This window comes from Denticeps clupeoides, chromosome 15 (assembly GCF_900700375.1).
Source record: "Denticeps clupeoides chromosome 15, fDenClu1.1, whole genome shotgun sequence".
NCBI lineage: Eukaryota > Metazoa > Chordata > Actinopteri > Clupeiformes > Denticipitidae > Denticeps > Denticeps clupeoides.
The window spans coordinates 11,110,103-11,124,571 of NC_041721.1; the positions used below are offsets into that span (position 1 = coordinate 11,110,103).

Genomic DNA, 14,469 nt, shown 5'->3' on the forward strand with positions numbered 1-14,469 from the left:
CAAAGCACCGTCCTATAACACTGCTCCCTGAGCACCTGTCATGGCTGCCCACTGCTCACCAAGGGTGATGGTTAAAAGCAGAGGACACATTTCATTGTGTCACCGTGTGCTGTGCTGCAGTGTTTCACAATGACAATCACTTCACTTTCATCTAATGGCCAAGGCTGGAACATCCTCATATCCTTGCCAGGCATTGCCAACCCTACACAGATGGCAATCTGAGTCTAGGCCCCAATCTTTTGAACTCTCACCTTTTCTGACACCGCCTCCCTTCCTCACACGCAATGCACCACACCTCTACCTCACACTGAAGCGCCGCCATCACTCCAAGCCCATAACTCGTGCTGTGTGAAGGTCTAGGTGAACATAACAACTAAAAAAGTAGCGCACAGGAGGTCTGACGCATGCAAGGTCACAAGACCAGCCATTTTATTGTTCTTGGCGGGTAAGGATGGATGCCTGGCAACCGTGCTGTCTTGGCAGACTTGGCATCAAGTTCAGCCGTGCCAGACAATGAAGCGGCTGTTAGACTCCTTCCCTGACAAGAACTGACACTTCTTGTGTATGAAATATGCTCCGGGTTGCCAGTCCACCTAGCGTGCTTATGGACGGGCGGGAGGATACTGGAGGACAGCAATATGAGGACAGCACACCACAGGCCATGTCACACAATACACTGTCCATTAAGGTGGTAGTAGCCTAGTGGGTAAGACACTCGCCTGTGAACCAGAAGACCCGGGTTCAAATCCCACTTACTACCATTGTGTCCCTGAGCAAGACACTTAACCCTAAGTTGCTCCAGGGAGACTGTCCCTGTAACTACTGACTGTAAGTCGCTCTGGATAAGGGCGTCTGATAAATGCTGTAAATGTAAATGCTGTAAATGTTTGTCATATAGCCCTGTTGCAAACTCACAAACATCACATCACATAACGCTGTTAAGGAAGCGGCCCCGTAATCAGAAGGTTGCCGGTTCAAATCTCGATCCGCCAAGGTGCCACTGAGCAAAGAACCATCCCCACACACTGCTCCCCGGGCACCTGTCATGGCTGCCCACTGCTCACCAAGGGTGATGGTTAAAAGCAGAGGACACATTTCGTTGTGTCACCGTGTGCTGTGCTGCAGTGTTTCACAATGACAATCACCTCACTTTTTTTTTATTTTTAATAAATACGCTCTTAACAAAAGGACCGGAGTGGGAGTGGTGCAGGGAAGGCAGATCCGGCCGCATATGTCTGTTATAGTGTGTTTTCACAGCATTGTATTGGCAGCGCCTTATTTCAATAAAGCTACAATTCCAAAATGTCATTACAGGACAATGCTAAATCATTGTCACTTGCAGCATATTGGTCTAGCTCTCCACATTAAATTAATTATAAATGTTTTGGTCACATGGATGGTATCAGACAAACGGTATCATTAACCTAATCATTAATCTGTACCTATTGATTTTTAAAAGAATACATCTAATTGACTTGTTAATTGCAGCTTGAATAATGTTTTCTGCCACAGCGTGGCGGTATAAGGCCGAGACCAATGCAAATAGAAGTTTTAAAGAAATATGTTTTATCATTTGCACTGTTCGATGTGGCAACGCAGGAAATGGGGAATTATTTCGCAAAAAGTTTTCCTATGACTGAAAGTTTTTTGAAATAGAAAAACATGAATATAATGAAAAAACATACAGAATGTAATCAATTATGGATTGCCATTGGAAATGAAACGTTGAAATTACTCGTTTTGTTTGTGAAATGTTTAGTCAAAATATGGAACCAAATTTTTTCGACACAAAATATAAGCAAATACTTCCGGTTTTTAAAAGCTGGATTGAACCTGAGAATATGGTTTAACTCTACGGATGTTGTGTCGTCAACGTTCGGGCTTTCACTTTCAGACCGTCTTAAAACGATTGAGCTGGAAATGAATTAAGAGTAATTTAAACGCGAGTGATTTCAATACTTAAGCAGCACACGTCCGCTTTTCATTGTGTCCTCACAGGCGCGGTCTGTTAGCAGACATCAGGGAGACCCTTTGTCCGCATTCCGTCAGACTGGCGATGCAGCGGGGCTCCCGGCCAACCAATGGCAGCGCAGCTTTTATCTGGGGTGAATGTAAGCGGGCCTGTGATTGGCTGATCCGGGCAAAGCCTCTGTGTTGCTGTTGGTTTCTCTCGCAACTGGCTTCCGATGGACTTTATGTAGATGACTTATGTCTGATAAGTTCACGTGGAAAATAAATGCAAACCATAATATTAGCAACATAAACCAGACAGAAACAGGAAATGGCTGTTAATGAATTTAATATCTGTATAGATGTAAAAAGACACATTATCAGTTCCAGTGGAATGCTGTATTACTTAACCCAAATGTGTCAAATTGAAAGCATAATTGATTATTAGAAAACCTGTTTTAATTATTTAAGTACAGCTGAAAAACGTTGCACTGATAAAATAAGTAATAAAACTGGCCATAGTCACACTTGTACAGTATCTAGTGCATCAGCATATGTAATTTCAAACTTTGACAATTACTATTTATTATATTTTTTGTAATTCGTCTATTCAAACCCATTTCCTTTTTTCATAGACCCTTAACCTTTGAATGGTACTGTACTTTTTTCGGTTATGTTCTCAAATACTGCTTATTCCATTCTGTTATGCTTACACAAGTACTGTATTGTCTTATCTAATCATAAGTCTTGTCTTGTAGGTTATGTGCTAAATATTGCTATTTATATACTATTACATGTCAATTAATTAATATACCATCTTTTCATATTAGCATTTGTTGTTGACTAATGTAATTACTAATGTAATATCTGTAATATCTAATGTAATTTGTAAACTCTAATGTATCTAATGCAGTATGAAGAAAGTGAAGTGATTGTCATTGTGAAACACTGTAGCACAGCACACGGTGACACAACAAAATGTGTCCTCTGTATTTGACCATCACCCTTAGTAAGCAGTGGGCAGCCATGACAGGCGCCCCGGGGAGCAGTGTGTGGGGAAGGTGCTTTGCTCAGTGGCACCTTGCAGGTTTAGGCCTCAAACCAGCAACCTTCCGATTACGGGGCCGCTTCCATATCAGCTAGGCCACCACTGCCCCATCATTCCACAGTCACAGTCATATTATTTTGTGCAACACTGCAGTTTAGGAAACTGTTTCATGTTCCAGATTAAAGTAAAATGTAGGGTTTAACATGTTTACAGGCAACAGAAACAATCACCCAGCAGTATGGTGCAAATTCCTGATTTGTAAATCTTAATCCCAGATTCTTTAAATGTTTTAACCACGACGAGAATCACGGACCTTAATCTTTGTGATCTACAAATGAAGTGTTTTTTTTTTTTCGTCTTTACAGATTACACTGTAAAAAGCCATCTTTCACGACCACTGGAGGCAGACAAAGAAGGCTAATCCCCGCCAGGTCCAGACAAACGTGCGCATCTTCGCAGAACGCGAACCGGACATCCATTACGCTTCATAATCCAGAGGCCGAAAAAGAAGCGCTTATTCGGATCAGGCAGCACTTCTCCGCGGGATTACGCTCCAAGTGCCTCCATATGTTCGTGTCTGATTTTTTTTTTTTACTGTTTTCCACTCTGCGCCCTTAAAACCCGACTTAACTTGGCGAACGTGCGATGCTGGTTGCGATGCTGTTTAAAAAAAAACAAAAAAAAAACGAGTGAATCGATATATAAAAAAAAACAACAACCAGTCGCCCTGCCTCGCGATAAAACGTGCTAATGGCGCACATGCTGGCCGCCGCAGGGTCGCCCGGTGACTGGCTCCTCTGTCCGAGCCTCCGCGGGAGAGAAGGGCGGGGCGCCGGGGGAGGGGGGGAGAACGGCAGCGATGAGCGACGCCGCCGCCTCCCCGTCCGCCTCGCTCCTTCCCCGGACGCCAGCGTGCTGAGGAGCCGCCGCCGCCGCCGCCGCGCTTTCGTCCCGGCCGATGGCACAAGCGCACGGCGCGTCGGCAGCGAGACCGAGAGCGACGTAGGCGAAGCCCGCCGCCGCCGTGCGAGGGGGTCGGCGGCGACGGATCTGGGGGGGAGAGGGTCCGATGCTGCAGACCCTCGCCATTGTTTGGATGAGCGAGCCGCCGAAGAGTCGAAGCCGCGACGCCGCCAGCCCTTCCCCGCGACCATGGCACCGGCGCTGGCCTGCATCGCGTCCCTCCTCTTCAGCATCCAGGTGGGGTCCGCCATTCGGCCATCTGCTCCGCTCGGGTCGCCTCGGCGGCGGACACTTTAGCCGAATATTCGCGCCGGTCTGGTCGCTGTGGGGTTATTTTTTTTTTTTTTTTGGATGTGGGGGAGAGGATGGTTCGAGGCGAAGTTACTTTCCGTCCGCCGTTTTCTCCGAGCGGAACTGGGTCAGTTCGGCTGCACCGCGGCTGCGGCGGGACTTGACCCGGAGAGAGCGGCGCCGACGCCGGGTCCGGTGCTTAAAGAAGAGCCACTCACATATACAGTGTGTGTATATATATTCTCAAGTAAAAATGCATCAGACCTCGCTACAAATAATCACTTTTACCACATTACATTTTTTTTGCGGCCTTTTAAATTAAATCCCGTGAAAGCTTGTTTTATTGAACTTCATTAAACTCCATTTCAAGCGAGCTCCCTCAGAATAAACATCGGAATGGGGACCGCAGTCTATAAATTAATATCCAGAACTGGGTTGGTCCAAGCAAAAGGGGGTGACCGTGACCCTAGAAACCATGCTGAATGCGTATTTGCAGAATTGGGTTTCTAAGGGCCAGAAATTCCACCTTGTTGCTTGAAACAAGCTTGCGGCCGAGGCAAATACCGCGCGTATTTCACTGTTCAGAGCCGGATAGAATCAGCAGCATCCCCATCGTGTCTGCATAAAGCGAGGAGACCACGTTAAGCTGAACCACTTCCATCTCAACTTGGCAACCATGAGACTGGACCGTAAGACTGTGGTGAATCGGAGTTACAGGTTGGCCGCGGGTTTGGCGCGCCGGGACGTGATTGATGGGCGGCTTGATGCGCCGGAGAGGCGCAGATGGAGCCCGCTGCTCTCCGGCCGAACCGGCAGCACGTGCCCTGCCCGCATCCTCCACGGTGACATCATTGTTCACAGCTCGGAGCGGTTGCACCTGAGCCTGGCGGTAACCATAGCAATGGGGAGTGGGAATGACTCAGGCCCCGATGGCAGGACCGGGCACCAACCTGGCAGCTACCGAGGCCGTTCTTTTCATTTTATTCTTTTCAGCATTATATAGAAATATAGTGGGCTATATATAGCAATGTAATGATATGTAAGAAAACATCTTGGCCAGTTTGAATATTGTATTGATACATAATGTAAATATGCATTAATTAATGGAAATTTATGTACTGATCTAGTCTCTTATTCACTCCGATGCCCTTACCTAAAATAGCAGTTTTCTTGCAATGTGACAGTGGTCCTCCAACACCAGCAACCCATTGCCAGGTGCTCAACATCTACACCAGCATTTTACAGGCTCCAGGAGCCTCTCCTCGGAATGGATTAGCAAAGGCCGTTTCTGCCAATTTTCACCAAGTCTGGAGTAATGAGAAGGGAGAAAAGGGACACAGAAGGTGGATTTTGTTCTATTTACTATATATTGCCGAATGCCTGTCCCAATTTCTCATTGTGTTGGGTGTGAACAGGCTGCCCACCACTGGGGCTTTGCATACTTATCCTCATTCTTTTCAGACAGTCAGAATCTCATATTGACTGGCGCATTTTCACAGTTCAGTCTCCGATAGCATCGCTGCAATAACTTGGCTATTTTTGGCTGCCATGTATTTTACGGCAGCTGAGATAATGGGAGGATGTGAATTTAGCTGGCATGAGCACAAATTGCTGTGCTGGTGATGAATCTGTGATCTCCTCATTAAGCAGGACTCCATTTAACTGAAATTACGATGGAACATGAGTACCGTGCTCATTAAGTTTTTAAAAATCTAAAAAAAACGTTCTAATGAATGCAGTGGTGCACTATGAACATACAGATTTTTTAATTTATTGTAGGGAAAATTAGGTTTTCCCTGTTATCCTCCATTACACATATTAATTACTAATAGTCAAAACAAGCAATGCATAACATCTACACTAGCAGTCAAACGTTTGGATGCAGCTACTCATTTATGGGCCTTGAATTTTTTACATTATAGAACAAAACTGAAGACACTGGACCATGAATTAATAAAACGCAAATTTATATAATAAAGAAAAAAAAAAGTAAACAAGGCAAAAAGTTGAAGCTCCCAAATCAGGGAGCTTTTGCTGTGATGGCAGCATTTCACACTCTTGTCTTCTCTCCACCACCTTAAGTTACACAACAAGGATGGTCTCCAACAGTCCTGAACACTTTCTTATCGTTCACTCATGTTAATGAGCGTCTCACGAAGCCGCTATTCATGATGACAATAGTGAACAGATCAGCCATGAAGGTAAAAAAGAGGCGAAGGAGACTTCACTTTCTCCTGATACAAGAAATACTCTATACGTTTCTTGCGCTGGATTCTTCAGAATCTACATATCTACATATAATCAGAACTTTTGTCTGCTGTTGTATGGCTGTAACAAGGATAGACGCTATCGATCCTGGATTCATTACAGTCTAGATTCGGGATGGATTGTTTCCATTTAGCACAGTCTTTAATCTAGTGGAGCAAGTCCATTCAGTCCATAAATTGTACATTTGTATGTAATCTCCACATCCACATATAATCTTAATAATGCAATAATGAACTAGAGGTTAAAAAGCCTAACTAAAAGTCCCACAGTGCCCGTAAGAACTTTCTTAACCTGATGATCATTTTAGGACTGACAGGTTTATACTGAATTGTAAAATGTCATCAGTAGACCAGGGCTTGTTTTGCCGCGATGTACACTGACCAGACGTTTCCCCAAGAGGCACATCTCGTATGTCCACAGTTACACACTGCAGCCCAGCCTGTGGTTGCTGTCTTGTCAGCAGTGTTCCACAATCTGCTGATGAATTGATCAAGTGTTCTTCCCACAAAATGTGTCTAACATACAGTACAGGCCAAAAGTTTGGACACAGCTTCTCATTCAATGTGTTTTCTTTATTTTCATGACCATTTACATTGGTAGATTCTCACTGAAGGCATCAAAACTATGAATGAAGACATGTGGAGTTATTTACTTAACAAAAAGTGGAGATCTGACCTCCACAGTCACAGGACCTGAACCCAATCGAGATGGTTTGGGGTGAGCTGGACCGCAGAGTGAAGGCAAAGGGGCCAACAAGTGCTAAACACCTCTGGGAACTCCTTCAAGACTGTTGGAAAACCATTTCAGGTGACGACCTCTTGAAGCTCATTGAGAGAATGCCAAGAGTGTGCAAAGCAGTAATCAGAGCAAAGAAACTAGAATATAAAACATGTTTTCAGTTAGTTCACCTTTTTTTGTTAAGTACATAACTCCACATGTGTTCATTCATAGTTTTGATGCCTTCAGTGAGAATCTACTGACCCAGTAAATGGTCATGAAAATAAAGAAAACACATTGAATTAGAAGGTGTGTCCAATTTTTTGCCCTGTACTGTATATAATGTAGTTACAGAGTGAAGTGCTCCCAATAAAGAGGCCATAAAATTAATACTTGTAACCCCAACAGCCTTGTATTTGAAACAATATATTAATATAGTGCAATATAGTGCATATTACAGTAGAATGTATGTGGATATTAATTCTTTTGCTATTTGTTTGCAACCCTTTTATAGCCCAGACAGTCTCTTTCTTTTTTGCTCTGTCTTGCCAAGTGCTAAGTTTGCATTTTGTATGAGCAATTAATAGAATTGACAATGAAGCATTCTATTGAAATCCCTATCTGGCTGGTCGCATAATCCATTAGCATGGGCTCATCATGGTGCGGCATGCAATAACGGTCTGATTAGCTTCTTATCTGCCCTCATTAGCTGACGGCGCCACCCGGCAATGCAAACTCTGCGTCTGCGCGGTAAATGAAAAGTGCATCAAAGGCCGGCCACCCGGGAAAGATCTGAGCGCAGTTTCCTTTGAGCCTCTCCGCTTCGTTTACACTCAGGCTCCTGGCGATGATCGGGATTGGTGCATGAGCGTCTCTTAAAAGTGTGCTGTGGTCTCCGTTTGAGGCGTAATAAATCGACGCGTTCACGCTTCGTGGAGAAACGGCTGAAGCAGTGGGACATAAGGGTAATTCCAATGCGCAAACATTTATAAGAGATGACGATATCAGGATGTAGAAAATGAAGACGTTTGCAGTGCTAATAAAACCACAAGCTGCAAAGATGATCAAGTAACGTCATCTTAACGCTTCTACACCAGTCTCATGAATTACTTAGCAGTCGCTTTGGCCGCATGCATCCCTGGGCTCGATTTGCATATGCGCTTCATGTAGATTAGAGAGAATGGAGATAAATGTTGTGCGGCCAGAGCTGCTTAATTTTCCAGCCGTTTTAATGAATGGTGAAGGCCCCCTTGCTTATTTTTGGGTTTATTAAGGGCTTGGTGGTATGTCTTCCGCTGGATTTAAGATAGAGGCCGCTTTGGACAAGCTCATTTTTCATCAGCCTTTACCTGAATACTCCCTATGGGCTCCACGATTCGATTTTTTTATGTGTGTGTGTGTCCTAGAAGGAGTGTTTAAAGCAAAGTGGAAGAAAGGCAACATATTCTGGCTATATTCTGCTGGGTAATGGGTGGCAAGGTTGCCAGAATTAATGTTTACGTTTTTGATAGTGAAGCGATTGTCATTGTGAAACACTGCAGCACAGCACATGGTGACACAACAAAATGTGTCACCTGCTTTTAACCATCACCCTTGGTGTGCAGTAGGCAGCCATGACAGGCGCCCGGGGAGCAGACACACCTCAGCGGCACTTGGCGGCTCGGGATTCGAACCGGCAACCTTCTGAGTACGTGGCTGCTTTCTTATCCGCTAGGCCATTTACATTTACGGCATTTGGCAGACGCCCTTATCCAGAGCGACTTACAACGTGCTTTCAAGTTACCATCGATGAAGAGATCAGTTCTGGTTCACTAGGACCCCAACTATGAATACATCTGTTGTAGATTCTGTACAAAGTTTGACAACAAGAAAATGACAATTTAATCTAAATATTCTTTAAAGAGGAAGGTCTTGAGCTGTCGTTTGAAGGTTCTCAGTGACTGAGCTGTTCTGACCTCAAGTGGAAGTTCATTCCACCGCCGAGGGGCCAAGACGGAGAAGAGTCTAGATGAATGTTTTCCTTTTACCTTCAGAGATGGAGGGACCAGGCGAGCAGTACTGGAGGCTCGGAGTATACGAGGTGCAGTGCGAGGTGTAATAAGGGCTGTGAGGTAGGATGGTGCTACTCCATGTTTGGCTTTGTAGGCCAGCATCAGTATTTTGAACCTGATGCGTGCAGCTACTGGGAGCCAGTGGAGGGAACGTAGCAGAGGGGAGGTGTGGGAGAATTTGGGAAGGTTGAAGATCAGTCGTGCTGCTGCCTTTTGTATGAGTTGAAGAGGTCGGATGGTACATAGTGGTAGACCAGCTAGAAGGGTGTTACAGTAGTCCAGTCGTGAGATTACTAAGGACTGAACCAGTAGTTGGGTGGCCTGGGTTGACAGATAAGGGCGGATTCGTCTGATAGGCCACCACTGTGTTTGCCTGGGATCGCGTGTCGGGTGTTTTCCCAGCATGCTTCATTTGCACTTTTGATGGGGCTGTAAATGTGTTTCATTAAATGAGTAAACCGCCTCTGTAACTAAGCAGCCATGACAGATAAAGGCCGATAGAAGACACCGTTTAGTGCTCTGCAAGCTCACGGGCCACAGTGGCCGAGGCTGGGCGGTAAATCGGGACGATGACTGCAGTTGTTTATCGTCAGCGGATGTAATCTCCATTATGGATCCTCTAATTGCCTGATATTGGTTTTTAACCATGCCGCTGTGCAACGACAGCGCGTCCACATGGAGCCATTTCGTGAGGCAGGGCAACGTCCCCATTTGCTCTGAGGACGCTTTGTGTGTCATTGTTTCAACGTACAGGAAGTTGGCAGGTGGCCTACCTGGACTGCGAACCTCGCTCCTGCCTTGTAAAAAAAAATCTTCCACATCTTCATCACCCCTGTAGAGGCTTAGTATAGATACACATAGAGACCAAAAGTCAACAATAGCTATAAATAGATAGATTTGATCATAGGTAATATTCCAGTAGTCATTAACTTAATAATTCAGTTTATTTGTAATATAATAATAATACAGTATTGAAGGTCCCTTGACATAATTTTTTTTTTTTGCTTTCATATCAGTCTTCTTGGTCCCCTAATACTGTATATGAAGTCTCTTTCCGAAATTCAGCAGTGGTGCAGAATTACAGCCTCTTTGATCCAGTCACACAATGACATTTCCCAGGATGCACCGTTTTGGTGTCTGTAGGTTTAAAGGCAAATGTAGAGGAGAAAGGCGGGATGAGGAGGAGAGCGGGCAATAGAAATGAGGGGGAAATTATGTCAACACCGTTCACCAACCCCAGTGCTTGGTGCAAATGAGAAGATTTGTCTGCGTTTTTCTGTGGCCGGAAAAAGTATGAGAGACGATATCCTTGCCCTTATGACGACATTCCCCTCATGATGAAAAGAGGCAGTGGTGGCCTAGCGGTTAAGGAATTACGGTCCCGGAATCAGAAGGTTGCCGGTTTGAATCCGGATCCACCAAGGTGCCACTGAGCAAAGCACCGTCCCCACACACTGCTCCCCGGGCGCCTGTCATGGCTGCCCACTGCTCACCAAGGGTGATGGTTAAAAGCAGAGGACACATTTCATTGTGTGCACCGTGTGCTGTGCTGCAGTGTTTCAATGACAATCACAATCACTTAAACATCTTTATCACCCCTGTAGAGGCCTAGCATAGATACACATACAGACTAAAAGTCAACAATAGCTATATCTAGATTAGATAGATAGATAGTAATGTTCTGACCGTGGCCATTTCTAGCCACTGCAGGAACATAGGCTAGGGGAGCTCATATTAATGTTAAAGAAATAAAGTAAAATGTTAGGGGACCTTTAACTATATTAATTAACATTTTTCAGAAGCCAGAAATTTCTGTGATTAACAGGTAACTTACTAATCAATTAAAATTTACAGTAAATTTACTGTTAGGGAACATGTCACCAATGTTGTTCACCGATTAAGCATATTTCTAAAGGTGCTATTGACATTTATAGGCCATCAGTTGAGACTGAACCAGAGCATCAACAGCAACTTTAGAAATATATTTGTGATAATATTTGAATACTGTTTTTCATGAGGAGTCAGCCTTAATCGTCAACATAAAATTAAACAAAAAACTTTACATGCAATGCACGTGGCATACATTAAGGTTTATTTTTTTATTTAATCAGAGAAATATTTTTTTAAAAATGAGAATCTAGATAGACAATTGAATCATCGATAGAACATTTCACTTTGAAAACAGTGGATGCAGCGGATGCCATTTTGAAATGCAGTAGGTTGATTGATTGATTGATTAAAAAGTGCCAAGTCATCTTGTCCCATTCATTTGGCTGGAACATCCTGTCAAAGGGAGGAAGCTGGATTCCTGCAGCCCAAATACAGGGATTTATGGGTCGTCTCCTATTCTCCCGCTCTGCTGGGATTCTTAATTGAATCTGTGAGGGAGGAGGCAGTGATGACTTTGCCAAAGGAGGCATTGTGGTGTCCCCCTTTCACTTTGGCAGCGGGCGTTTGGGCACCCACAGTGAATGTTCATTGTGTGGGTGTTTTCTCTCTCTCTCTGTCTCTCTCTCTCTTCTTCTCGCCTCCCAGGGGTGAGGAGGTTGTTTGTCCTCTCCTCCCCCAGCCCGTCCGACCATCAGCATCAGACACTGCACATTCCTCCATGTTTACCTTTCATTTCAGGCCCGGCGCTTCGTCCGTGTCCTTGTAAACAAGACGCCCAGAAACTTCGCTTAAATTGCATTTTTAATTGAGACGGCGTGTGACTGGCTAGGACCCCTATCGCCGGTCAACTTTTACACTTGTTCACTCCTGTAAAGAATTACGCAGGGACCCATCGCGGTGTGAATTGGGTCAGGCCGGCTTTAAACGGGTCCCGTCGGCGTGACAGGAGTGGCACGCTGCCCCCGGGGTAGAGGGCAGGGGCGGCTTGCCGGCTCCTGTGTTGTCCTGGTGCAGCGCCGGGTATCCAGGTCCGGAGAACAAAGATTTGTTGTCACAGCTGCCTCATAAAAAAAAAAATAGCGGCCGGATTAAACATCCGGGTTGCACATCTGCGCGCGTCCGAAGAGACAAATGCCGCTAATCTTCGGCAATGCCGAGATTCTTTGATGATTCTAAGCCTACCAGCGTGGATTAGGGGCGAAATGCTTTCTCGTATGGAAATGAGATCGAACAGAAAGCATCACGAGAAGGCGCGAGGATAACAGTCATTGGGATAATGGTGCAGCGAAGACGGCCAGTTGACGGGCGTTGCGTTGGGACTCGAGACTAATTGCTGCTGATAATGAGCCTCTCTACGCATATAGGGGCAGTGGTGGCCTAGCGGTTAAGGAAGCGGCCCCGTAATGAGAAGGTTGCTGGTTCGAATCCCGATCCGCCAAGGTGCCACTGAGCAAAGCTCCGTCCCCACACACTGCTCCCCGGGCGCCTGTCATGGCTGCCCACTGATCACTCAGGGTGATGGGTTAAATGCAGAGGACAAATTTCACTGTGTGCACTGTGTGCTGTGTATCACATGTGACAATCACTTCACTTTCCTTCCGTACTTTCCTATTCCACTTCGACGTTTGCAGTGTCTGGACAGAATCTGATGTCAATCAAAACAATGGTAAATTTTAAAGTCATGCTTTGACAATACCAAACATTTATTCATTCACTTTGTCTTAAAAAAATGAATGTAAGCACTGAAAATATTCGTCTTTTCATTGAAAGCCATCATGTGCATCATCACTCAGTCCTAAACAAGATTTTTGGCTATTGGGAGTGAGAAACATGGGGAGCTGTCCTCCTAAACGTTTGTCCCAGCAGGGACCCTCATTCACAGGCTAATGGGGTGTCTGCTGTCACGTTCGTTTATTGGCTGGAAGTTGCCTAAAGGTCTCCAGAAGGTTCTCTTGAGTCAACCAGGGCTTCCTTTAGACCGCAGCCTCAAGCAGAAGAATAAGAACATTTTTTTTTTTTTTTTTGCATAATAATATTGGCAGCTGTCTGCTGGTGACGCCCTCAGTCTGTGGGTGAGTGACCCTCCCCATTCTTCTCCCTTTCCGGGGGTCATACTCCTTTCACCCCCCCCGGACCACTTTGTGTGCGAGTCCCTTGCACCTCGATTGGATGCCAGCGTCCTCTCCATAGAGAGTGTATGTGTGCGCCACTCGAGCGCTTTAAACAAAGCCTCCATTCACCTAGAGGGGAGTGAGAGGGCTGGTGGGAGTGGGCTGTCCCTTCAGGAGGGACATCATGCATCAGTCACAAGAGGCCAAATTTCCCTGTAAGCACTGCGTGAAAAAAAAAAAAGATTTTCTAATTGTGTGCTTGTCTTTATCGGATGATTAAACGTAGAAATGGCAATGAACTGTTTGCATTTCAAAGAGCACATTCCTGCTAGCGTACAAGGTCCCGCGTTATTCTCTAAGCGCCGTGCTATATTGGTAACGCTTACTACCGTGTGCCCGGGAGACGTTTGGGATTATGAAGCTGCAGGATGGAGCTGTGGGAGAGGAAACCTGAAGAGGCGTCAGAATTGCAAAGACCTTGCACTGCCATCCTGGCTGTCGTTCTATTTCTGGCAGCGTGTGCCTGGAAAATGCACAGAAAGAACGATCAGAGCGCGCGAACCTGCGGATTTAATGAGTGCATTTTTATTGCGTCAACATTCGGCTGCGGCCCCATTAAAACGGTCCAATTTCTCATTCTAGGCTGTACTTTTGGCCAATAAATGAGTTCTCTTTTTCATATTGATGATGTAGGTCATGGTTTTATGTCAGGATAATATTTTTCAGTCTGATACAATATTATACCATCATGTGAAATAATAAAAAAAAAAAGCCATCAGTAAGTAATTGTAGAATGTTATAGCATCTTGGCAACATAACAATCAAACATGAAAACATTTTGAGAGTTTTAATCAATACAGGCATTACCGTATTGATGTCCATAATAATGATGTATTCACATATCAAAATATTGAGCACAGGCCTGGAAGTTAAGAGTCAATAATCATCAGATTACAAGATCCTCATGTTCCTTTATTGGTTTGATTGTTCCCGGTGTGCTTTTACACTGTACATTTGAGGCTGACCTTGAAAATATGCGTGCATTTTGCTAACTGCGGCATTTTCATGGATCTTTTAACCAGCTACTTTGAATACTGTTAACACCTACGGCATCTGCGAAAAACCGCGGAGTTTGGATTGACGACAAACTGAGTCTGAACCATCACATTGCTGGATTCTC

The 14,469-nt window shown here is 44.9% G+C and overlaps 1 protein-coding gene across 2 annotated transcripts in view; it reads left to right on the forward strand.

The window, feature by feature from the left end:
- The first annotated feature begins 3,733 nt into the window (after positions 1–3,733).
- ptpro (protein tyrosine phosphatase receptor type O) overlaps positions 3,734–14,469 on the forward strand; it is a 47,691-nt gene continuing 36,955 nt past the window's right edge. For both annotated transcript variants that reach the window (XM_028953762.1, XM_028953763.1), the window contains exon 1: positions 3,734–4,198. In XM_028953762.1, the coding sequence (XP_028809595.1) occupies positions 3,749–4,198 (450 nt within the window). In that variant the 5' untranslated portion in view covers positions 3,734–3,748. The remainder of the gene's footprint in view (positions 4,199–14,469) is intronic.